General features: G+C 44.3%; 1 protein-coding gene across 3 annotated transcripts in view; it reads right to left on the bottom strand.

Moving 5' to 3' along the window:
- FSCN1 (fascin actin-bundling protein 1) overlaps nt 1-26,566 on the bottom strand; it is a 167,396-nt gene that overhangs the window by 92,206 nt on the left and 48,624 nt on the right. For all 3 annotated transcript variants that reach the window (XM_077275627.1, XM_077275626.1, XM_077275625.1), the window contains exon 2: nt 15,362-15,518. In XM_077275627.1, the coding sequence (XP_077131742.1) occupies nt 15,362-15,518 (157 nt within the window). The remainder of the gene's footprint in view (nt 1-15,361; nt 15,519-26,566) is intronic.

The following is a 26,566-nucleotide window of genomic DNA, read 5'->3' as shown; positions in this document are numbered from 1 at the left end:
TTAGGGGAAGAAACCTTCATAGGAACATGACGAGAAGATAACCAGACTAAATCCCCCACCCGAAGCCGGGGACCAACACACCGACGGCGGTTAGCAAAACGTTGAGCCTTTTCCTGAGACAACGTCAAATTGTCTACCACATGAGTCCAAATCTGTTGTAACCTGTCCATTACAGAATCCACACCAGGACAATCAGAAGGCTCAACCTGCCCCGAAGAAAAATGAGGATGAAAACTAAAATTACAAAAGAAAGACGAAACCAAAGTAGCCGAACTAGCCCGATTATTAAGGGCAAACTCGGCCAACGGCAAGAAAGCCACCCAATCATCCTGGTCAGCAGACACAAAGCATCTCAAATAGGTTTCCAAGGTCTGATTAGTTCGCTCAGTTTGGCCATTTGTCTGAGGATGAAACGCCGAAGAAAAAGACAAATCAATGCCCATCCTAGCACAAAAGGCCCACCAAAACCTAGAAACAAACTGGGAACCTCTGTCAGACACAATATTCTCCGGAATGCCATGCAAACGAACCACATGCTGAAAAAACAATGGAACCAAATCAGAGGAGGAAGGCAATTTAGGCAAAGGTAACAAATGGACCATTTTAGAGAACCGGTCACAAACCACCCAGATAACAGACATCTTCTGGGAAACAGGAAGATCCGAAATAAAATCCATGGAAATATGCGTCCAGGGCCTCTCAGGGACTGGCAAAGGCAAAAGCAACCCACTAGCGCGGGAACAGCAAGGCTTGGCCCGGGCACAAGCCCCACAGGACTGCACAAAAGAATGCACATCCCGCGACAAGGAAGGCCACCAAAAGGACCTAGCAACCAAATCTCTGGTACCAAAAATCCCAGGATGACCAGCCAACACCGAACAATGAACCTCAGAAATTACCTTACTTGTCCATCTATCAGGAACAAACAGCTTCCCCACAGGACAGCGGTCAGGTTTATCAGCCTGAAATTCCTGAAGCACCCGCCGTAAATCAGGGGAGACGGCAGAAAGAATCACCCCTTCCTTAAGAATGCCAACCGGCTCAAGGACTCCAGGAGAATCAGGCAAAAAACTCCTAGAGAGGGCATCAGCCTTAATATTCTTAGATCCCGGAAGATACGAGACCACAAAATCAAAACGGGAGAAAAACAGGGACCATCGAGCCTGTCTAGGGTTCAGCCGACTCGAGGTAATCAGATTCTTATGATCGGTCAAGACCACAACGCGGTGCTTGGCTCCCTCAAGCCAATGTCGCCACTCCTCAAATGCCCACTTCATGGCCAACAACTCCGGATTGCCGACATCATAATTGCGCTCCGCAGGCGAAAACTTTCTGGAAAAAAAGGCACATGGTTTCATCAAAGAACCATCAGAACTCCTCTGAGACAAAACGGCCCCTGCCCCAATCTCAGAAGCGTCAACCTCAACCTGAAAAGGAAGAGAAACATCCAGCTGACGCAACACAGGGGCAGAAGTAAATCGGCGTTCAAGCTCCTGAAAGGCCTCAACAGCCACAGAGGACCAATTCATCACATCAGCGCCTTTCTTCGTCAAATCGGTCAGGGGCTTAACCACACTGGAAAAGTTGGCAATGAAACGGCGAAAAAAATTAGCAAAGCCCAAAAATTTCTGAAGACTCTTCACAGATGTGGGTTGAATCCAGTCATGAATGGCTTGGACCTTAACAGGATCCATTTCTATAGACGAGGGAGAAAAAATAAAACCCAAAAAAGAGACCTTCTGAACTCCAAATAGGCACTTAGACCCCTTCACAAATAAAGCATTATCACGAAGGATCTGGAATACCATCCTGACCTGCTTCACATGAGACTCCCAATCATCGGAAAAAATCAAAATATCATCCAAATACACAATCATGAATTTATCAAGATAATTGCGGAAAATATCATGCATGAAGGACTGAAATACAGAAGGAGCATTAGAGAGCCCGAAAGGCATCACAAGATATTCAAAATGGCCTTCGGGCGTATTAAATGCAGTTTTCCATTTGTCACCCTGTTTAATACGAACAAGATTATGTGCCCCTCGAAGGTCAATCTTAGTAAACCAACTAGCCCCCTTGATCCGAGCAAACAAATCAGAAAGCAAAGGTAAAGGGTATTGGAATTTGACCGTGATCTTATTAAGAAGGCGATAATCAATACAGGGTCTCAAGGAGCCATCCTTCTTGGCAACAAAAAAGAATCCAGCTCCCAATGGTGACGAAGACGGCCGAATATGCGCCTTCTCCAAAGACTCCTTAACATAACTCCGCATGGCGGCATGCTCTGGCACAGACAGATTGAAATGTCGGCCCTTAGGGAACTTACAGCCAGGAATCAAGTTAATAGCACAATCACAGTCCCTATGTGGAGGAAGGGAACTGGACTTGGGCTCATCAAATACATCCTGGAAATCCGACAAAAACTCAGGAACTTCAGAAGAGGGGGAAGAGGAAATTGACATCAAAGGAACGTCACTATGTACCCCTTGGCAACCCCAACTAGTCACAGACATAGATTTCCAATCCAGCACCGGATTATGTCCATGGGAACCATGGAAAACCCAGTACAACATCATGCAAATTATGCAACACCAGAAAACGACAATCTTCCTGATGTGCTGGAGCCATGCACATGGTCAGCTGAGTCCAATACTGAGGTTTATCCTTGGCCAACGGTGTAGCATCAATGCCCCTCAAAGGAATAGGGCTCTGCAAAGGCTGCAAGGAAAAACCACAGCGCCTGGCAAATTCCAAGACCATCAAGTTCAGGGCAGCGCCTTAATCCACAAATGCCATGACAGAAAAGGATGATAATGAGCAAATCAAGGTCACAGATAAGAGAAATTTAGGCTGTACAGTACTGATGGTAACAGACCTAGCGACTCTCTTAGTACACTTATGGCAATCAGAAATAACATGAGCAGAATCACCACAGTAAAAACACAGCCTATTCTGGCGTCTGAAGCCCTGCCGTTCTGCTCTAGTCAAAATCCTATCACATTGCATAGGCTCAGGACTCTGCTCAGAGGATACTGCCATATGGTGCACAACTTTGCGCTCGTGCAGGCGCCGATCAATCTGAATGGCTAGAGACATAGATTCGCTCAAACCAGCAGGCGTGGGGAACCCCACCATAACATCTTTAAGGGCTTCAGAAAGACCCTTTCTGAAAATTGCTGCCAGAGCCTCCTCATTCCATTTAGTGAGCACAGACCATTTTCTAAATTTCTGGCAGTATATTTCTGCCGCTTCCTGACCCTGACACAGGGCCAACAAGGTTTTTTCTGCATGATCCACAGAATTAGGTTCATCATACAATAATCTGAGTGCTTGAAAAAATGCGTCTACATTAAGCAATGCCGGATCCCCTGATTCAAGGGAGAATGCCCAGTCCTGAGGGTCACCACGCAGCAGAGAGATGGCAATTTTAACCTGCTGAATGGAATCACCAGAGGAACGGGGTTTCAAGGCAAAAAACAATTTGCAGTTATTTTTAAAGTTCAAAAACTTGGATCTGTCCCCAAAAAACAAGTCAGGGGTTGGAATTCTAGGCTCTAAAGCCGGAGTCTGGACAACATAATCTTGGATACTCTGTACTCTTGCAGCAAGTTGATCCACATGAGAAAACAAACCCTGAACATCCATGCCAGCGCCAAAATCCTGAACCACCCAGAGATTAAGAGGAAAAAAAAGACAAAACAGACTGCAGAAAAAAAAAATGGCTCAGAACTTCCTTTTCCTTCTTTTGAGATGCATTTAATGCTTTTTGGCCAGTTGTACTGTAATGAGCTGGTGGTTTAGGAGCAACATGGGACGTGCTCTGGAGGAGGTGCTACCTGTACAGACCGCAGTTCCTGAGCTTAACACAACACTAGAAGTAGCCGTGGGATGTTCCTGTCACTCCCTAGACACCTCTTCACAGCCGGAGGACTAAGTACCCCTAAAGATAGAAACAGGAAAGTTATCTTGCCTCAGAGAAAATCCACAAAGGATAGGTCAGCCTTCCACAAATATTGACTGTGAGTGGAGAGGGAAATGACATACGCAGAATGAAACCAGGATGTAGCAAAGGAGGCCAGTCTAGCTAGATAGATAGAACAGGACAGAATACTGTGCGGTCAGTATTAAAAACTAGAAAAATCCACCACAGAGTTTACAAAAATCTCCACACCTGACTAAAGGTGTGGAGGGTAAATCTGCTTCCCAGAGCTTCCAGCTTAACTGAATAAATCCATACTGACAAGCTGGGCTAGAAAAAACATAGAAAGTGCAGAAAGATGAAGTCCACAACAAGTGGACTGCAAAAGAACAAAGCAAGGACTTATCTTTGCTGAACTGGTCAGAATATCAGGGAAATCCAAGCAGAGATGTGAATCCAACCAGGAACCACTGACAACTGGCACAGGCTGAAGGATAGAACCAGGCTAAATAGCCGAGCAAGAAAGACAATCAGTGGAAGCAGCTGCTGACTACTAAATCCAAGGAGCAGCAGTACCACTTAAAACCACCGGAGGGAGCCCAAGAGCAGAACTCACAAAAGTGCCACTTACAACCACCGGAGGGAGCACAAGAGCGGAATTCACAACACTCAGGGTTCTGTTTGAAGCACAGAGAGTATCATGAAGACCAAGAAACACAACAGGCAGGTCCATTATACTGTTGTGGAGAAGTTTAAAGCCGGATTTGGATACAAAATGATTTCCAAAACTTTAACCCCTTCACCCCCAAGGGTGGTTTGCACGTTAATGACCGGGCCAATTTTTACAATTCTGACCACTGTCCCTTTATGAGGTTATAACTCTGGAATGCTTCAACGGATCTTGGCGATTCTGACATTGTTTTCTCGTGACATATTGTACTTCATGATAGTGGTAAAATTTCTTCGATATAACTTGCATTTATTTGTGAAAAAACGAATATTTGGCGAAAATTTTGAAAATTTCGCAATTTTCCAACTTTGAATTTTTATGCCCTTAAATCACAGACATATGTCACGCAAAATACTTAATAAGTAACATTTCCCACATGTCTACTTTACATCAGCACAATTTTGGAACCAAAATTTTTTTTTGTGACGGAGTTATAAGGGTTAAAAGTTGACCAGCAATTTCTCATTTTTACAACACCATTTTTTTTTTTTTTAGGGACCACATCTCATTTGAAGTCATTTTGAGGGGTCTATATGATAGAAAATACCCAAGTGTGACACCATTCTAAAAACTGCACCCCTTAAGGTACTCAAAACCACTTTCAAGAAGTTTATTAACCCTTCAGGTGTTTCACAGGAATTTTTGGAATGTTTAAATAAAAATAAACATTTCACTTTTTTTCACACAAAATTTATTTCAGCTCCAATTTGTTTTATTTTACCAAGGGTAACAGGAGAAAATAGACCCCAAAATTTGTTGTACAATTTGTCCTGAGTACGCTGATACCCCATATGTGGGGGTAAACCACTGTTTGGGCGCATGGCAGAGCTCGGAAGGAAAGGAGCGCCATTTGACTTTTCAATGCAAAATTAACTGGAATTGAGATGGGACGCCATGTTGCATTTGGAGAGCCCCTGATGTGCCTAAACATTGAAACCCCCCACAAGTGACACCATTTTGGAAAGCAGACCCCCTAAGGATCTTATCTAGATGTGTGGTGAGCACTTTGACCCAACAAGTGCTTCACAGAAGTTTATAATGCAGAGCCGTAAAAATAAAAAATCATTTTTTCACAAAAATGATCTTTTAGCCCCCAATTTTTTATTTTCCCAAGGGTAAGAGAAGAAATTGGACCCCAAAAATTGTTGTGCAATTTGTCCTGAGTACACTGATACCCCATTTGTGGGGGTAAACCACTGTTTGGGCGCATAGCAGAGCTCGGAAGGGAAGGAGCGCTATTTTACTTTTCAATGCAAAATTGACTGGAATTAAGATGGGATGCCATGTTGCGTTTGGAGAGCCCCTGATGTGCCTAAACATTAAACACCCCCACAAGTGACACCATTTTGGAAAGTAGACCCCCTAAGGAACTTATCTAGATGTGTTTTGATAGCTTTGAACCCCCAAGTGTTTCACTACAGTTTATAACGCAGAGCCGTGAAAATAAAAATTCCTTTTTTTTTTCACAAAAATGATTTTTAGCGCCCAGTTTTGTATTTTCACAAGGGTATCAGGATAAATTGGACCCCAAACATTGTTGTCCAATTTGTCCTGAGTACGCTGATACCCCATATGTGGGGGGGAACCACTGTTTGGGCACATGACAGAGCTCGGAAGGGAAGGAGCGCCATTTGGAATGCAGACTTAAATGGATTGGTCTGCAGGCGTCACGTTGCATTTGCAGAGCCCCTGATGTACCCAAACAGTACAAACCCCCCACAAGTGACCCCATATTGGAAACTAGACCCCCCAAGGAACTTATCTAGATGTGTTGTGAGAACTTTGAACCCCCAAGTGTTTCACTACAGTTTATAACGCAGAGCCGTGAAAATAAAAATTCTTTTTTTTTTTTTTTTCACAAAAATGATTTTTTAGCCCCCAGTTTTGTATTTTCACAAGGGTATCAGGATAAATTGGACCCCAAAAGATGATGTCCAATTTGTCCTGAGTACGCTGATACCCCATATGTTGGGGTAAACCCCTGTTTGGGCACACGGGAGAGCTCTGAAGGGAAGGAGCACTGTTTTCCTTTTTCAACGCAGAATTGGCTGGAATTCAGATCGGATGCCATGTCCCGTTTGGAGAGCCCCTGATGTGCCTAAACAGTGGAAACCCCCCAATTATAACTGAAACCCTAATCAAAACACACCCCTTACCCTAATCCCAACAGTAACCCTAACCACTCCTCTAACCCAGACACACCCAACCCTATTCCCAACCGTAAATGTAATCCAAACCCTAACCCTATCTTTAGCCCCAACCCTAACTGTAGCCCCAACCCTAGCCCTAACCCTATCACTAGCCCTAACACTAGCCGTAACTCTAGCCCTAACCCTAGCCCTAACCCTAGCCCCAACCCTAACCCCAACCCTAGCCCCAACCCTAGCCCCAACCCTAGCCCCAACCCTAGCCCCAACCCTAGCCCCAACCCTAGCCCCAACCCTAACCCTTGCCCTAACTCTAGTCCTAACTCTAGCCCTAACCCTAACCGGAAAATGGAAATAAATACATTTTTTAATTTTTTTATTTTTCCCTAACTAAGGGGGTGATGACGGGGGGTTTGATTTACTTTTATAGCGGGTTATTTAGCGGATTTTTTATGATTGGCAGCTGTCACACACTGAAAGACGCATTTTGAGAGCTGTAATTTTTCCATATTTGAGTCCACAGAGTCATGTGAGATCTTGTTTTTTGTGGGACGAGTTGACGTTTTTATTGGTAACATTTTCGGACACGTGACATTTTTTGATCGCTTTTTATTCCGATTTGTGTGAGGCAGAGTGATCAAAAACCAGCTATTCATGAATTCTTTTGGGGAGGCGTTTATACCATTCCGCGTTTGGTAAAATTGATAAAGCAGTTTTATTCGTCGGGTCAGTACGATTACAGCGATATCTCATTTATATCAATTTTTTTATGTTTTGGCGCTTTTATACGATAAAAACTATTTTATAGAAAAAATAATTATTTTGGTATCGCTTTATTCTATAACTTTTTTATTTTTTTGCTGATGATGCTGTATGGCGGCTCGTTTTTTGCGGGACAAGATGATGTTTTCAGCGGTACCATGGTTATTTATATCAGTCTTTTTGATCGCGTGTTATTCCACTTTTTGTTCGGCGGTATGATAATAAAGCGTTGTTTTTTGCCTCTTTTTTTTCTTACGGTGTTTACTGAAGGGGTTAACTAGTGGGGCAGTTTTATAGGTTGGTTCGTTACGGACGCGGCGATACTAAATATGTGTACTTTTATTGTTTTTTTAATTTTATTTAGCTAAAGAAATGTATTTATGGGAATAATATTTTTTTTTTTCTTTATTTAGGATATTTATTTATTTATTTTTTTACACACGTGGGGAATTTTTTTTAACTTTTTTTCTTTGTCCCAGGGGGGGACATCACAGATCATTGATCTGGCAGTGTGCACAGCAGTCTGCCAGATCTGCGATCTGCTGTGCAGGGCTGCAGGCTTACCAAGTGTCTGCTCTGAGCAGACACTCGGTAAGCCACCTCCCTCCCTGCAGGACCCGGATGCCGCGGCCATCTTGGATCCAAGACCTGCGGCGAGGAGGGAGGTAGGAGACCCTCGGAGCAACGCGATCACATCGCGTTGCTCCGGGGGTCTCAGGGAAGCCCGCAGGGAGCCCCCTCCCTGCGCGATGCTTCCCTATACCGCCGGTACACCGCGATCATGTTTGATCGCGGTGTGCCGGGGGTTAATGTGCCGGGGGCGGTCCGTGACCGCTACTGGCACATAGTGCCGGATGTCAGCTGCGATATGCAGCTGACACCCGGCCGCGATCGGCCGCGCTCCCCCCGTGAGCGCCGCTGATCGGTGATGACGTACTATCCCGTCGGTGGTCATATGGGCCCACCCCACCTCGACAGGATAGTACGTCAGATGTCAGAAAGGGGTTAAACATCCCAAGGAGCACTGTGCAAGCGATCATATTGAAATGGAATAATTATCATACCACTGCAAATCTACCAAGACAAGCAAATCTGACCCTTATGGAAGAGTGGCAAGAAGAAAGCCACTTCTCAAAGATATCCATAAAAAGTGTCGTTTAAAGTTTGCAACAAGCCACCTGGGAGACACACCAAACATGTGGAATAAGGTCTGGTCAGATGAAACCAAAATTGAACTTTTTGGCAACAATGCCAAAAGATATGTTTGGCGTAAAGGCAACACAGCTCACCAACCTGAAAACACTATCCCCACTGTCAATCATGGTGGTGGCAGCATCACGATTTGGGCCTGCTTTTCTTCAGCAGGGAAAGGGAAGATGGATAAAATTGATGGGAAGATGGTTGGAGCCAAATACAGGACCATTCTTGAAGAAAACCAGTTGGAGTTTGCAAAAGACCTGAGACTGGGATGGAGAATTGTCTTCCAACAAGACAATGATCCCAAACCTAAAGCTAAATCTACAATGCTATGGTTCAAAAAAACATATCCAGGTGTTAGAAGGGCCAAGTTAAAGTCCAGACCTCAATCCAATCGAGAATCTGTGGAAAGAGCTGAAAACTGCTGTTCACAAACGATCTCCATCAGACTTCACTGAGCTCGAGCTGTTTGCCAAGGAAAAATGGGCAAGAATTTCAGTCTTTCGATGTACAAAACTGAGAGACATACCCAAAGGGACTTGCAGCTGTAATCGCAGCAAAAGGTGGCGGCACAAAGTATTAAGTTAAAGGGGCCGAATAATATTGCACGCCCCACTTTTCTATTTTCCACAAAAATTTAAAATAACCAATACATTTCATTTAACTTCACAATTGTGTTACACTTGTTGATTCTTCACCAAAAATGTACATTTGGTATCTTTATGTTTGAAGCATGATATGGGGGAAAAGGTTGAAAAGTTCCAGGGAGCCGAAAACTTTTGCAAGGCACTGTACATATATTGCTCAGTTTGGCTGGACGGCCTGGTCTAGGAAGAGTTCTGTTGGTCCCAAACTTCTTCCATTTAAGGATTATGGAGGCCACTGTGCTCTTAGGAACCTTGAGTACTGCAGAAATTCGGTTGTAACCTTGACCAGATCTGTGCCTTGCCACAATTTGTCAATGAGCTCCTTGGCCTTTTCTTTTGTCCTCACGATTCTCATTTGGTCTGACATGCACTGTGAGCTGTTGGGTCTTATATAGACAGTATGACACCGGCATTTCAGGTTGAAGATGGTATCTTCTGCCAGAAGTGGGAGGAGGCATAAAACAATTGTTCACGATCTACAGTTGTGGCCAAAAGTATTGACACCCCTGCAATTCTGTCAGATAATACTCCGTTTCTTACTGAAAATGATTGCAAACACAAATATTTTGGTATTATCTTCATTTAATTTGTCTAAAATGAAAACAAGAATGAAGCAAAAAGGAAAACATTGATCATTTCACACAAAACTCCAAAAATGGGCCAGACAAAAGTATTAGCACCCTCAGCCTAATACTTGGTTGCAAAACCTTTAGCCAAAATAACTGCGACCAACCGCTTTCGGTAACCATCAATGAGTTTCTTACAATGCTCTGCTGGACTTTTAGACCATTCTTCTTTGGCAAACTGCGCCAGGTCCCTGATATTTGAAGGGTGCCTTCTCCAAACTGCCATTTTTAGATCTCTCCACAGGTGTTCTATGGGATTCAGGTCTGGACTCATTGCTGGCCACCTTAGAAGTCTCCAGTGCTTTCTCTCAAACCATTTTCTAGTGCTTTTTGAAGTGTGTTTTGGGTCATTGTCCTGCTGGAAGACCATGAACTCTGAGGGAGACCCAGCTTTCTCACACTGGGCCCTACATTATGCTGCAAAATTTGTTGGTAGTCTTCAGACTTCATTATGCCATGCACACGGTCAAGCAGTCCAGTAACAGAGGCAGCAAAGCAACCCCAAAACATCAGGGAACCTCCACCATGTTTGACTGTAGGGACCGTGTTCTTTTCTTTGAATGCCTCTTTTTTTCTCCTGTAAACTCTATGTTGATGCCTTTGCCCAAAAAGCTCTACTTTTGTCTCATCTGACCAGAGAACATTCTTCCAAAACGTTTTAGGCTTTTTCAGGTAAGTTGTGGCAAACTCCAGCCTGGCTTTTTTATGTCTCAGGGTAAGAAGTGGGGTCTTCCTGGGTCTCCTACCATACAGTCCCTTTTCATTCAGACGCCGACGGATAGTACGGGTTGACACTGTAGTACCCTCGGACTGCAGGGAAGCTTGAACTTGTTTGGATGTTAGTCGAGGTTCTTTATCCAACATCCGCACAATCTTGCGTTGAAATCTCTTGTCAATTTTTCTTTTCCGTCTACATCTAGGGAGGTTAGCCACAGTGCCATGGGCTTTAAACTTCTTGATGATACTGCGCTCGGTAGACACAGGAACATTCAGGTCTTTGGAGATGGACTTGTAGTCTTGAGATTGCTCATGCTTCCACACAATTTGGTTTCTCAAGTCCTCAGATAGTTCTTTGGTCTTCTTTCTTTTCTCCATGCTCAATGTGGTACACACAAGGACACAGGACAGAGGTTGAGTCAACTTTAATCCATGTCAACTGGCTGCAAGTGTGATTTAGTTATTGCCAACACCTGTTAGGTGCCACAGGTAAGTTACACAGGTAAGTTACAGGTGCTGTTAATTACACAAATTAGAGAAGCATCACATGATTTTTCAAACAGTGCCAATACTTTTGTCCACCCCCTTTTTAGGTTTGGTGTGGAATTATATCCAATTTGGCTTTAGGACAATTCTTTTTGTGTTTTTTCATTTAAGACAAATTAAATGAAGATAATGATACCTAAGAATTTGTGTTTGCAATCATTTTCAGGAAGAAAAATCATCTGACAGAATTGCAGGGGTGTCAATACTTTTGGCCACAACTGTACACTGAAAGGTTATCGTGGACAAGTAGCACAAAAGATTATAGTTTTTTTAGTGGTGGATCATCATTTGTAAAGAGGACTCACACTGCCAAGAACAATGACATCCTGACTTAATCTTCTGATAGTTTAGTGCAAATCGTTTACCGCAAGGTATGAAACAAGTTCCCATCTGTGGTTGTTTAGTGCCTCTGATTGGTTTTTGCAAATGGATCTTAGATTCCTTGGTCAACAACTCTATCCTCAACATTGACCATTTCTGGTTGTGATCAATGCTGATAAATCCAGGCACATAAGTATCCTTTGTGCAATACACTCAGTGAGGCATCTGATTGGCTCCTTATTTATTCCTCAACAATGACTGCATATAGTCAGTCATTAAGAACTATCGACAGAGTAAAGAAAAACAAGGAGTCCGGGAAGTCGTGACATGGCACACAGAGCCATGATCTCAACATAGCAGAGATCGGAATCTGTGCATGTGCCGTCTCTGGCGGCCATTTTCCTGAAGCCCAATACTGGGAAATTAATAGGCAGGGTGGGGAGTCCACTTACGCCTCAGCGACGATATTTTCTTGAAGACCAGGGCCCGTTCCCCGCACCTCTGGGACACTCCCTCCTCCCAGCCCGGGGCCCACAGCATTGCCCCTCTCCTGCTGCCGGCTTCCTGCAGCAGCAACCCTGCCTCCTGTCACCCCACACCACAATCGCCAAGCCCCATTCCCCCAATGGGCTAACGTAATGGTAATGGTCTGTACAAAATGGTCCGTAAAATACGGTATATTTGCATTTAAAGTGTCAGAGTGGAGGGTTACTTTGAATAGGTATGTTTTTTCCTGTCTATTACAGGGTTTTATGTCTTAACTAAATAAGCATTTAGAAGCACACTTCTCTGAACTTGCTCCAGTTTTTTTATGTCTTTTTTGTGGTGCCCAAAACTGGACACAGTATTCCAGATGAGGTCTAACCAAAGAGGAGTAGAGGGCAATAATGAGTTTGTGTGATCTAGACTGTATGCTTCTGTTAATACATCCCAGAATTGTATTTGCCTTTTTTTGCTGCTGCATCACACTGTTGACTCATGTTCAGTTTATGATCTATTAGTATACCCAAGTCTTTTTCACATGTTGTGTTGCTTAGCCATATTCCTCCCATTCTGTATATGCTTTTTTCATTTTTATTGCCCAAATGTAGTACTTTGCATTTTTCATTGTTAAAAACCATTCTGTTAGTTGCTGCCAACTGCTCCAGCTTATTTAGATTTTTCTGAATCCTCTCTCTCTTCTCTAGTATTAGCTATTCCTCCTAGCTTGGTGTCATCAGCAAACTTAATCAGTGTACACTCAATTCCATCATCTAAGGCTTGAGTCACACTAGCTTATTGCATCTGATGTGAGCGCATCGGATGCGATATGCTAATAACCCTCAGCTCCTGCTCTGCTGCGAGCAGGAGCTGAGTGTCATGCGTCTGTGCTCCGAGCCTCTCGCAGAGAGCGGATCGGAGCACAGCTGCGGAGGAGGCGGAGAAATTAATTTCTCCATCGCCTCCATTGCCGGGGTCAGCGTTTAACGCACAGTACTCAGATGATATCCGAGTGATGTGCGTTGTCTCACTAGCCCCCATAGGCTTATATGGGTGCAAGTGGGCCGAGTGTCCGTGATAATCGTAGCACGCTGCGATTGTCTCAGACTGAGGAAAACGGCAGACAAAAAAAATTGGCTGCTGGGAGCTGCCCCATAGTTTAACATTGGTCCGAGTGCAATGTGATTTTTTTTTTATCGCATTGCACTCGTCCGTTTTAGTCGCCAGTGTGACCCCGACCTAAATCATTGATAAAGATGTTGAACAATACAGGGCCCAGGACAGAACCCTGTGGTACCCCACTTGAGACATTCTTCCAACTGGATGTGCAACCATTTATGACCACTCTTTGGGTCCGATCACTATGCCAGTTATGTATCCACCTAACAGTTGCCTTGTCCATTCCATACTTGGTCATTTTTTCATTTTTAAGGATGGTGTGAGATACTGTCATATTCTTTGCTGAAGTCAAGATACACTAATGTTACTATAATACTATACTATAATGTTTGTTGAATGGCTGCTGATTAGCTATTGTATCTGTCCTAGTATTGCAGTTCCACTATTGTTCTACGATCCTTGGGAAACAAAGGCACAGGATAATTGAAAGATGTTTATTAATATGTTGACGACCCTTTTGTGCTCTGCAAATTTGAAGGACAAATTATGTATGTTTGAACACCCCAGCAGTGAGAAATGATCTCCTTCCACCTTCCCCCAAACCTGTGAAAAAATGCCTGAATGATAGTTGTGAACTATATATAGATATATATATAATATGAGGCTCTGCCGATGTTTGAGAGATTCTACATTACAGGAGCCATGACATCTTGGCTACAACTAATAAAATACAGAGCTGCTTCAATGACCATCACGGAACCCTCAAAAGGCATTTGGTGAATTCAGGTTGGGACAATCCAGTCACCTGGCCTCATACATCAATGGACTGTCAGCTTCCTAAGTTTGTCAGTATCTCCTCTCGGTGGGTGTCCGCTAAAAACTGGGTGCCATTGGTGGGGGTAGTCGGCCCTGCAGGCCCCAATGTTGCAGCTGCTCTAATCCTGGCAAGCCTGTAATGTGCACCATCTTGTGCATTTTGCCGAGACTGTCCTATATATTACTGTCTGTTTTGGGGTTCAATAAAGTATTGTCGCACTGTTTTACACTCACCCTGCATTGTCTTAGTAGTATTATAGTAAGGAGAGCAGGTGCTCAGTGGGAAGATCCCTGGTCCATACAGTCTCAAGCTAGAGGACTAGAGCACCCACTGATCCCACAGTTGCTCCACAATAGCCTTGTAGGGTAGCCTTCCCTGAGAACTTTTATGCATGCCACTGAAATATGTAGTACCCAGTAATACCCGAGATGTCAATTTGTTGAGAAAACACTAGCATCTCTTTTGGCAGTACAATTATTCAAGTTCTATTGAAAGCTCTACAAAATAAAACATTGTTTTGTTTCCAGGGCACCTCATCTACTTCCCTTCTTTTATCTCTTTGACCTTGAAATAAAAGTTTGTTCTGTTACTACATCACACCCTCTCATCACTGTCTTTCAAGGGTTTTGTGACTGCATAGTAGTTGTAGCCTTTTAGAGCACTCAGCCTTCTCCGTTAGTCTTCTAGGCAATGGATGCAAATGAATGCAAAGGTGGTGTGGATGTGAAACTATTGCTCCAAGTCACACAGGGTGGTCTAGAGCCCAATTTTTATGCTTGATGGAGGGCCCAGCAGTCAACAACTTAGAATGATCTAATAGAATAACGCTTTTAACTACTTCATTGGTACGACTTATTTAGTTGTATCCCTTCTTCTCTTATAAATGGATTGGGTGGCATATCAGAAAGGTGAAATGGCAGAGACACTTGGCCTATGCTAATGTTGTGGAATAAGTATGCATAGCAGAATCTGATAGACCCTACCTCAAGACATTTTTGTGGCAAGAACACTAGATACGATTGGTATGGGTAGTTAAGCAGTGAGCCACCACATGAAAGTGTACAAGTATATACGGTCTCCATTCTAGATGCAAAGATGGCCATGCACAAACAGTAACTTGCCACACTAGTTTATGGGAGATAAAGAAATAGGAAAAGATGAAATGTTAAAATTTTGCTTGTTTTACCCATGCAGCACATTACAAGTCCAATGTATAAGCAGGCATTTTACACAGAAATCTGAAAGACATCTAACAATTCTTTGCACTAACATATGTCAATCTGCATTGCTAATGTTTCCAAAGATTTGGCCAAACAGTTGGTAAACTCACAAAGTTGAAGCAGTTGCTTGGATTCCGCCATTACTTGACAGGGTCCAATATTTCCCACTATGAGTCCGAAAGGAACACTTCTTTGTGTCCTCCTTGATCTCTAATTGGAATGTCTCTTGATCGCTCTCCTCATCTTGGTTTGCAGACAGATCAATCCCTAAAAAGTTAAGTTATGCAATTTGTAATTCAATTTGAACACTGCTTTTGAATCCTACAACATATATTGTATTGAAATATTTAGGGTATGTGCACACGTAGAAAGGTCCACTGCAGATTTTTCCGCAGCGGATTTGATAAATCCGCAGGGCAAAAGCACTGCTTTTTTCCTGCGGATTTATTGCGGATTTACCGCGGTTGTTGTGTGGATTCCACTGCGGTTTTACACCTGCGGTTTTCTATTATGGAGCAGGTGTAAAACCGCTGCGGAATCCGCACAAAGAATTGACATGCTGCGGAATGTAAACCGCTCGTTTCCGTGCGTTTTTTTCCGCAGCATGTGCACTGCGGATTGTGTTTCCCATGGGTTTACATTGTACTGTTATCACATGGGAAACAGCTGTGGATCCGCAGCAAAATCCACAGCGTGTGCACATACCCTAACCCCTTTAGTGACAGAGCCAATTTGGTACTTAATGACCGAGCCAATTTTTACATTTCTGACCACTGTCACTTTATGAGGTTATAACTCTAAAATGCGTTAACGGATCCCGCTGATTCTGACTGTTTTTTCGTGACATATTGTACTTCATGTTAGTGGTAACATTTCTTCCATATTACTTGCGATTATTTATGAAATAAAAGGAAATATGGCAAACATTTTTAAAATTTGGCAATTTTCAAACTATACAATGCACTTTGCACAAGGAGAAGCTGTATGGTTGAGTGATGCGAAAGAAGCAGTTTCTGCAAGCACGCCACAAACAGTCGGCTGAGGTATGCAAAAGCACATTTGGAGAGCCAATTTCTTTTTGGAAGAAGGTCCTGTGGACTGATTGAAACCAAGATTGAGTTGTTTGGTCATACAAAAAGGCGTTATGCATGGCAGCAACAAAACACAGCATTCCAAGAAAAACACTTGCTACCCACAGTAAAATTTGGTGGAGGTTCCATCATGCTTTGGGGCTGTGTTGCCAATGCCGGCATCAGGAATCTTGTTAAAGTTGAGGGATGCATGGATTCCTCTCAGTATCAGCAGATTCTTGATAATAATGTTCATGAATCAGTGACAAAGTTGAAGTTACGCAGGGTATGGATCTTTCAGCAAGACAATGATCCAAAACACCGCTCCAAATCTACTCAGGCATTCATGCAGAGGAACAATTACACTGTTCTGGAATGGCCATCCCAGTCCCCAGACCTGAATATCATTGAACATCTGTGGGATCATTTGAAGAGGGCTGTCCATGCTCGGTGACCATCAAACTTAAAGGGCCACTGTCACCCCCTCCAGCCGTTATAAACTAAAAGAGCCACCTTGTGCAGCAGTAATGCTGCAGTCTAACAAGGTGGCTCTTTTAGTTTTTGATTCATTTATTACCTCAATAAAGCGTTTTAAAAATTGGCCACACATACCAGATATTGTACCAGGAGGCGGTCCGAAGCGTCCTGTATGAATCCCCCAACTGCCGTCACTCTTCTCTTCAGGGCCGATGGTCGCCGCCCCCTTCGCGTTGTTGCTTCTTAACCCCTTCCCGACCTTTGACGCATACGCTGCGTCATGAAAGTCTGTGCCTTCCCGACCTATGACGCAGCGTATGCGTCATGGAGGGATCGCGTCCCTGCAGATCGGGTGAAGGGGTTAACTCCCATTTTACCCGATCTGCAGAGACAGGGGGAGTGGTGCTTCAGCCCAGGGGGGGTGGCTTCACCCCCCCGTGGCTACGATCGCTCTGATTGGCTGTTGAAAGTGAAACTGCCAATCAGAGCGATTTGTAATATTTCACCTAAAAAACTGGTGAAATATTACAATCCAGCCATGGCCGATGCTGCAATAACATCGGCCATGGCTGGAAAACCTAATATGCCCCCCCCCCACACCCACCGATCGCCCCCCCCAGTGGTCCGTTATGGGGTCCGGTCCCCTCCGTCCGCCTGCCGGCTCCCCCGTCCTCCTGCCCGCTCCCTCCTTGTTTGAATAAACCCCCCCTGTGGTCCGATCACCCCCCCTGTGCTCCAATCCACCCCCCCACCACCCCTTCATACTTACCGATCCTCCCGGTGTCCGTACGTCTCCTCGCTGGGCGCCGCCATCTTGGAAAATGGCGGGCGCATGCTCAGTGCGCCCGCCGAATCTGCCAGGCGGCAGATTCCTTACAGGTACATTTTGATCGCTGTGGTAGGTTCTATCACAGTGATCAAAATAAAAAAAATAATAAATCCCCCCCCCCCCCCTTTATCACCCCCATAGGTAGGGACAATAATAAAATAAAGAAAATATTTTTTTTCGTTTTCCACTAGGGTTAGGGTTAGAACTAGGGTTAGGGTTAGAACTAGGGGTAGGGTTAGGGGTAGGGTTAGGGTTACGGGTAGGGTTAGGGTTATGGCATGTGCGGATTTGGCTGCGGATCCGCAGCGGATTGGCCGCGGATCCGCAGCGGATTGGCCGCGGATCCGCAGCGGATTTGGCCGCGGATCCGCAGCGGATTTGGCCGCGGATCCGCAGCGGATTGGCCGCTGCGAATTCGTTAAAGTTTTCCATCAGGTTTACAGTACCATGTACACCTATGGAAAACCAAATCCACTGTGCCCATGGTGCGGAAAATTCCGTGCAGAAACGCTGCGTTGTATTTTCTGCAGCATGTCAATTTTTTGTGCGGATTCCGCAGCGTTTTACACCTGTTCCTCAATAGGAATCCGCAGGTGAAATCCGCACAAAAAAACACTGGAAATCTGCTGTAAATCTGCAGGTAAAACGCAGTGAGATTTTTAAAAAATCGTGCGGAAAAATCTCACACGAATCCGCAACGTGGGCACATAGCCTTAGGGTTAGGGTTGGAATTAGAGTTAGGGTACCGTCTCACAGTGGCACTTTGATCGCTACGACGGTACGATCCGTGACGTTCCAGCGATATCCATACGATATCGCTGTGTCTGACACGCAGCAGCGATCAGGGACCCTGCTGAGAATCGTACGTCGTAGCAGATCGTTTGGAACTTTCTTTCGTCGCTGGATCTCCCGCTGTCATCGCTGGATCGTTGTGACAGCGATCCAGCGATGCGTTCGCTTGTAACCAGGGTAAACATCGGGTTACTAAGCGCAGGGCCGCGATTAGTAACCCGATGTTTACCGTGGTTACCAGCGTAAAAGTAAAAAAAAAAAAAAAAACGTACATACTCACATTTCGGTGTCCTTCAGGTCCCTTGCCGTCTGCTTCCCGCTCTGACTGTCTGCCGGCCGGAAAGTGAGAGCACAGCACAGCAGTGACATCACCGCTGCGCTCTGCTCTCACTGTACGGCGGCACTCAGTCAGAGCGGGAAGCAGACGGCAAGGGACCTGAAGGACACCGAAATGTGAGTATGTACGTTTTTTTTTTTTTTTTACTTTTACGCTGGTAACCACGGTAAACATCGGGTTACTAAGCGCGGCCCTGCGCTTAGTAACCCGATGTTTACCCTGGTTACCCGGGACCTTGGCATCGTTGGTCGCTGGAGAGCGGTCTGTGTGACAGCTCCCCAGCGACCACACAACGACTTTCCAACGATCACGGCCAGGTCGTATCGCTGGTCGTGATCGTTGGTAAATCGTTATGTGAGACGGTACCCTTAGGGTTGGAATTAGGGCTAGGGTTGGAAATAGGGTTAAGATTAGGCTTGTGGTTAGGGTTAAGGATAGGGTTAGGGTTGTGTTGGGGTTACAGTTGTGGGTAGGGTTGGGATTAGGGTTAGGATTAGGGTTAGGGTTGGATTTAGGGTTACGGGTGTGTTGGGGTTAGGGTTGTGGTTAGGGGTGTGTTGGGGTTAGGGTTGTGATTAGGGTTATGGCTACAGTTGGGATTAGGGTTAGGGGTGTGTTGGGGTTAGTGTTGAAGTTAGAATTGAGGGGTTTCCACTGTTTAGGCACATCAGGGGTCTCCAAACGCAACATGGCGCCACCATTGATTCCAGCCAATCTTGCGTTCAAAAAGTCAAATGGTGCGCCCTCCCTTCCAAGCCCCGACGTGCGCCCAAACAGTGGTTTACCCCCACATATGGGATACCAGCGTACTCAGGACAAACTGGGCAACAACTATTGGGGTCCAATTTCTCCTGTTACCCTTGCAAAAATAAAAAATTACTTGCTAGGACATAATTTTTGAGGAAAGAACAATTATTTTTTATTTTCATGGCTCTACGTTATAAACTTATGTGAAGCACTTGGGGGTTGAAAGTGCTCACCACACATCTAGATAAGATCCTTTTGGGGTCTAGTTTCCAAAATGGGGTCACTTATGGGGAGGTTTCTACTGTTTAGGCACATCAGGGGCTCTGCAAATGCAACGCCCGCCCGCAGACCATTCCATCAAAGTCTGCATTTCAAATGTCACTACTTCCCTTCCAAGCCCTGACGTGCGCCCAAACAGTGGTTTACCCCCACATATGGGGTACCAGCATACTCACAAAAAACTGGGCAACAAATATTGGGGTCCAATTTCTCCTGCTACCCTTGTGAAAAAAAAATTGCTTGCTAAAACATCTTTTTTGAGGACAGAAAAATGATTTTTAATTTTCACGGCTCTGCGTTGTAAACTTCTGTGAAGCACTTGGGGGTTGAACGTGCTCACCACACATCTAGATAAGTTCCTTGGGGGGTCTAGTTTCCAAAATGGGGTCACTTGTGGGGGGTTTCTACTGTTTAGGCACATCAGGGGCTCTGCAAACGTAACATGATTCCCGCAGACCATTCCATCAAAGTCTGCATTCCAAATCGTCACTACTTCCCTTCCGAGCCCCGGCATGTGCCCAAACAGTGGTTTACCCCCACATATGGGGTATCAGCGTACTCAGGAGAAACTGCACAACAACTTTTGGGGTCCAATTTCTCCTGTTACCCTTGGGAAAATAAAAAATTGTGGGTTAAAAAATCATTTTTGAGGAAAGAAAAATATTTTTTTATTTTCATGGCTCTGCGTTATAAACTTCTGTGAAGCACTTGGGGGTTCAAAGTGCTCACCACACATCTAGATTAGTTCCTTGGGAGGTCTAGTTTCCAAAATGGGGTCAATTGTAGGGGAGCTCCAATGTTTAGGCACACAGGGGCTCTCCAAACGCGACATGGTGTCCACTAACTATGGAGATAATTTTTCATTCAAAAAGTCAAATGGCGCTCCTTCCCTTCCGAGCCTTACCATGTGCCCAAACAGTAGTTTACCCCCACATATGAGGTATTGGCGTACTCAGGAGAAATTGCCCAACCAATTTTAGGATCCATTTTATCCTGTTGCCCATGTGAAAATGAAAAAATTAAGGCTAAAAGAAATTTTGTGTGAAAAAAAAGTACTTTTTCATTTTTACGGATTAATTTGTGAAGCACCTGGGGGTTTAAAGTGCTCACTATGCTTCTAGATAAGTTCCTTGGGGGGTCTAGTTTCCAAAATGGGGTCACTTGTGGGGGAGCTCCAATGTTTAGGCACACGGGGGCTCTCCAAACGCGACATGGTGTCCGCTAAAGATTTGAGCCAATTTTTCATTCAAAAAGTCAAATGGCGCTCCTTCCCTTCCGAGCCCTGCTGTGCGCCCAAACAGTGGTTTACCCCCACATATGAGGTATCAGCGTACTCAGGACAAATTGGACAACAACATTCGTGGTCCAGTTTCTCCTTTTACCCTTGGGAAAATAAAAAAATTGTTGCGAAAAGATCATTTTTGTGACTAAAAAGTTAAATGTTAATTTTTCCCCTCCATGTTGCTTCTGCTGCTGTGAAACACCTGAAGGGTTAATAAACTTCTTGAATGTGATTTTGAGCACCTTGAGGGGTGCAGTTTTTAGAATGGTGTCACTTTTGGGTATTTTCAGCCATATAGAACCCTCAAACTGACTTCAAATGTGAGGTGGTCCCTAAAAAAAATGGTTTTGTAAATTTTGTTGTAAAAATGAGAAATCACTGGTCAAATTTTAACCCTTATAACTTCCTAGCAAAAAAAAAATTTGTTTCCAAAATTGTGCTGATGTAAAGTAGACATGTGGGAAATGTTATTTATTAACTATTTTGTGTCACATAACTCTCTGGTTTAACAGAATAAAAATTCAAAATGTGAAAATTGCAAAATTTTCAAATTTTTCGCCAAATTTCCGTTTTTTTCACAAATAAACTCAGAAATTATCGACCTAAATTTACCACTATCATGAAGCCCAATATGTCACGAAAAAACAATCTCAGAACCGCAAGGATCCGTTGAAGCGTTCCTGAGTTATTACCTCATAAAGGGACACTGGTCAGAATTGCAAAAAAATGGCAAGGTCATTAAGGCCAAAATAGGCTGGGTCATGAAGGGGTTAAATCCAGCGCCTGCGCTGTGCGTGCCTGCCTGGGGCCTGCGCAGTGTTCTTTGTCAGTCACATCTCAGATGCCGGGTGCCTGACTGCGCTTGTGCGGGCAGTGCGGCCGCCCTGTTACTGAATCCCCGCCCCGCACTGTGTTATTCATTATGCACAGTGCGGGGCTAGCATTCCTGGGCATGCGCACTGCGCTGTTCAGGCGCTCCCCCATCTCGGACGCTCTCCCATCTCTGACGCTCCCCCGCCTTCCCAGGAACCCCAGCCCCGCACTGTGCATAATGAATAACACAGTGCGGGGCGGGGATTCAGTAACAGGGTGCAGTCAGGCACCCGGCATCTGAGAAGTGACTGACAAAGAACACTGCGCAGGCCCCAGGCAGGCATGCACAGCGCAGGCGCCGGATTTAAGAAGCAACAACGCGAAGGGGGCGGATACCATCGGCCCTGAAGAGAAGAGTGACGGCAGTTGGGGGATTCATACAGGACGATTTGGACCGCCTCCTGGTACAATATCTGATATGTGTGGCCAATTTTTAAAACGCTTTATTGAGGTAATAAATGAATAAAAAACTAAAAGAGCCACCTTGTTAGACTGCAGCATTACTGCTGCACAAGGTGGCTCTTTTAGTTTATAACGGCTGGAGGAGGTGACAGTGGCCCTTTAACTGAACTGGAATTGTTTTGTAAAGAGGAATGGTCAAAAATACCTTCATCCAGGATCTCATTAAAAGCTACAGGAAGCGACTAGAGGCTGTTATTTTTGCAAAAGGAGGATCTACTAAATATTAATGTCACTTTTCTGGTGAGGTGCCCATACTTATGCACCTGTCAAATTTTGTTTGAATGCAGATTGCACATTTTCTGTTAGTACAATAAACCTCATTTCAAGGCAGAAACATTACTGTGTCCAACAGTTATTAGATATATGAAACTGAAATAGCTGTTGCAAAAAAAGCAATTTTTATAAAACATTAAGCTTAAAATTAATAGGGGTGCCCAAACTTTTTCATATAACTGTATGTCACACAAAATAGTTAAATAAATAACATTTCTCACATATCTACTTTACATCAGCACAATTTTGGAAACAATTTTTTTTTTGTTAGGAAGTTATAAGGGTTAAAAGTTGACCAGCGATTTCTCATTTTTACAACAAAATTTACAAAACCATTTTTTTTTTTAGGAACCATCTCACATTTAAAGTCACTTTGAGGGGTGTACATGACAGAAGATACCCAAACTTGACACTATTCTAAAAATTACACCCCTCAAGGTGCTCAAAACCACATTCAAGAAGTTTATTAACCCTTGACGTGTTTCACACTGAAACAATGTGGAAGGAAAAAATGAACATTTAACTTTTTTTTGCAAACATTTTACTTCAGAACCAATTTTTTTATTTTCACAAGGGTAAAAAGAGAAAACGAACCACAAAATTTGTTGTGCAATTTCTCCTGAATACGCCGATACCCCATATGTGGAGGTAAACCGCTGTTTGGGCGCACGGCAGAGCTTGGAAGAGAAGGAGCACCGTTTGACTTTTTCAATGCAGAATTGGCTGGAATTGAGATCGGACGCCATGTCGCGTTTGGAGGGCCCCTGATGTGCCTAAACAGTAGAAACCCCCACAAGTGACCCCATTTTGGAAACTAGACCCTTTAAGGAACTTGTCTAGATGTGTGGTGAGTACTTTAAGCCCCCAGGTGCTTCACAGAAGTTTATAACGCAGAGCCGTGAAAATAAAAAAAACTTTTTTTTCTACAAAAATGATCTCCCCCAAATTTTTATTTTCACAAGGGTAACAGGAGAAATTAGACCCCAAAAGTTGTTGTGCAATTTGTCCTGAGTATGATGATACCACACATGTGGGGGTAAACCACAGTTTGGGCGCATGGCATAGCTTGGAAGAGAAGGCGTTCCGTTTGACTTTTTCAATGCAGAATTGGCTGGAATTGAGATCGGACGCCATGTCGCGTTTGGAGAGCCCCTGATGTAACCAAACAGTGGAAACCCCCAATAAGTGACCCCATTTTGGAAACTAAACCCATTAAGGAACTTATCTAGATGTGTGGTGAGCACTTTGAACTCCCAAGTGCTTCACAGAAATTTATAACGTAGAGCCGTGAAAATAAAAATCCTTTTTTTTCCCCCTAAAAACTGATGATTTTTTAGCTCGCAATTTTTTATTTTCTCAAGGGTAACAGGAGAAATTGGACCCCCAAATTTGTTGTCCAGTTTGTCCTGAGAACGCTGATACCCCATATGTGAGGGGAGACCATTGTTTGGGCACACCGAGGCTTGGAAGGGAAGTAGTGACGTTTTAAAATGCAGACCTTGATGGAATGGTCTGCGGGCGTCATGTTGCATTTGCAGAGCTCAGATGTACCTAAACAGTAGAAACCCCCCACAAGTGACCCTATTTTGGAAACTAGACCCCCCAAGGAACTTAGATATGTGGTGAGCATTTTGAACACCCAAGTGCTTCACAGAAGTTTGACGCAGAGCCATTAAAATAAAAAATCATTTTTTCCCCACAAAATGATTTTTTAGCCCCCAATTTTTTGTTATTTTCGCAAGGGTAACAGGAGAAACCAGACCCGAAAAGTTGTTGTCCAATCAGTCCTGACTACGCTGATACCCCACATGTGGGGGTAAACCACTGTTTGGGCACACGACAGAGCTCAGAAGGGAGGGAGCACCAATTGACTTTTTGAACGCAAAATTGTCTGTCGCGTTTGGAGACCCCCTGATGTACCTAAACAATGGAAACCCCCCAATACTAACTCCAGCCATAACCCCAACACACCCCTAACGCTATTCCCAACCCAATCCATAACCCTAATCAAAACCCTAACCCCCAAACACCCCTAACCCTATGGCATAACCCTAATCACAACCCTAGTGCCAAAACACCCCTAACCCTAATCCCAACCCTAATCAAATCCCTAAGCCCAACACACCCCTAATCATAATCTCAACCCTAACCTCAAACCTAACCCTAACCCCAACCTTAACCCTAATCCCAAACCTAACCCTAATCCCAAACGTAACCCTAATGCCAACCTTAACCCTAATACCAACCCTAACCCCAACCCTAATCCCAACTCTAACCCTAACTTTAGCCCCAACCCTAACCCTAACTTTAGCCCCAACCCTAGCCCTAACCTTAATTGGAAAATAGAAATGCATACTCTTTTTTATTTTATCATTTTTTTTCCTAAATAAGGGGGTGATAAAGGGGGGGGGGTTATTTACTATTTTTTTATGTTGATCACTGTGATAGGATCTCACAGTGACCCAAAAAAAAAAAGGGGAAAAATCTTCCTCTACCCCGGCCGACACATCACGGCGGGCACACTGCGCATGTGGCCGCCATTTTCTTCCCGGAAGAAGAAGCCGGCGGCCAGGAGGGGACTCAGGAGGACCCAGGGACACTGGTAAGTATGATAGGGTCCCAGAATCCCATTTCTCTGTCCTCTGATGTGCGATCACATCAGAGGACAGAGAATGACCCGCAGCTTTTTTTTGTGTTTGCCGGTAAACGGTTAATTACCGGCGATCGCAAAACAGGGGTCAGTAAAAACCAACCCCGATCATGTTCTTTGGGGTCTCGGCTATTCTCGGCAGCCGAGACCCCAAAGATCTGCCGGGTGCCGGCCGGCGCACTGCGCATGCGCCCGCCATTTTTTCCCTGGAAAAAGATGGCGGCGCCCATCGGGAGCCACGAGGAGCATCGGGGGAGATGGGGGAGTATTGGGGGGCTATTGGGGACCCCATTTCTCTGTCCTCTGATGTGCGATCACATCGGAGGACAGAGAAATTAAATGGGAAATTGCGCTGGGTTTTTTTGCGGACGCCGGTAAACAGTTAATTACCGGTGGTCGCAACCCGGGGGTCGGTAAAAATCCCACGAATCATGCTACCCTCGGCAACCGAGACCCCAGAGAAAATCCGACGCTGGGGAGCGCTATATACTTTTTTCACAGCGCCGTTAATTAATGGCGCTGTGGTTCAAGTACCCTTAACTGTCGAAGTTAAAAGGCGTATCGGCGGTCGTTAAGGGGTTAAGTCAACTAGAAAAAAAAGGGTATTCCAGCATCCGCCTGGTGTTGAAATTAATACATGATTTTTAATAAGAACATTTAAAATTGAAAAATTATAATAGGATAAAATGCAGGGGAAGGAGGAGGGGGAAGTGGGGGAGGGGATATTAGGACATCTGTCTACGCAGTTCGAGCTCAGGCCTCTTGGTCCCTCCTCCCCCCCCTCCATTTTATTTTACCATTATGACTTTCATTTTAAACGTTATTATTAAAAGTCATGTTTTAATCTCAACAAGCTGAGGATGCCAGAATCCCCTATTTTCTGTTTGACTTTGCTGCCCAGCTTGAGTCCATGAACGTCACCTTACTATGGAGGCTGTATTCACACACACATGGTGAGTTGAGAATATCCCTTCCCTATTCCCCCCTTTTTTTTTTTTAATCTCATTGCAATAATAACACCGTTTTTAAGAATCTGTTATCTACGGGAAAGCAGCCATCCGAAAACCAGACCCCATGGTAAAAGGTTGAGTGCACTAATTTCTTTATTTCTCACTGGCATATTCATCTGTATAAAAAAAATAACTTGTTATGCAAATGGTAACCTTTATTTTACGTCACAAAAAAAGATGTCATGTTCTTTTGTTTTCCTGGTTTGTTAAAAATACTTTAAATGAAGAATTCAT

This window comes from Ranitomeya variabilis, chromosome 7 (genome assembly GCF_051348905.1).
Source record: "Ranitomeya variabilis isolate aRanVar5 chromosome 7, aRanVar5.hap1, whole genome shotgun sequence".
In the NCBI taxonomy this organism is placed as follows: Eukaryota; Metazoa; Chordata; class Amphibia; order Anura; family Dendrobatidae; genus Ranitomeya; species Ranitomeya variabilis.
This window is presented reverse-complemented; position numbering and strand designations above follow the sequence as displayed.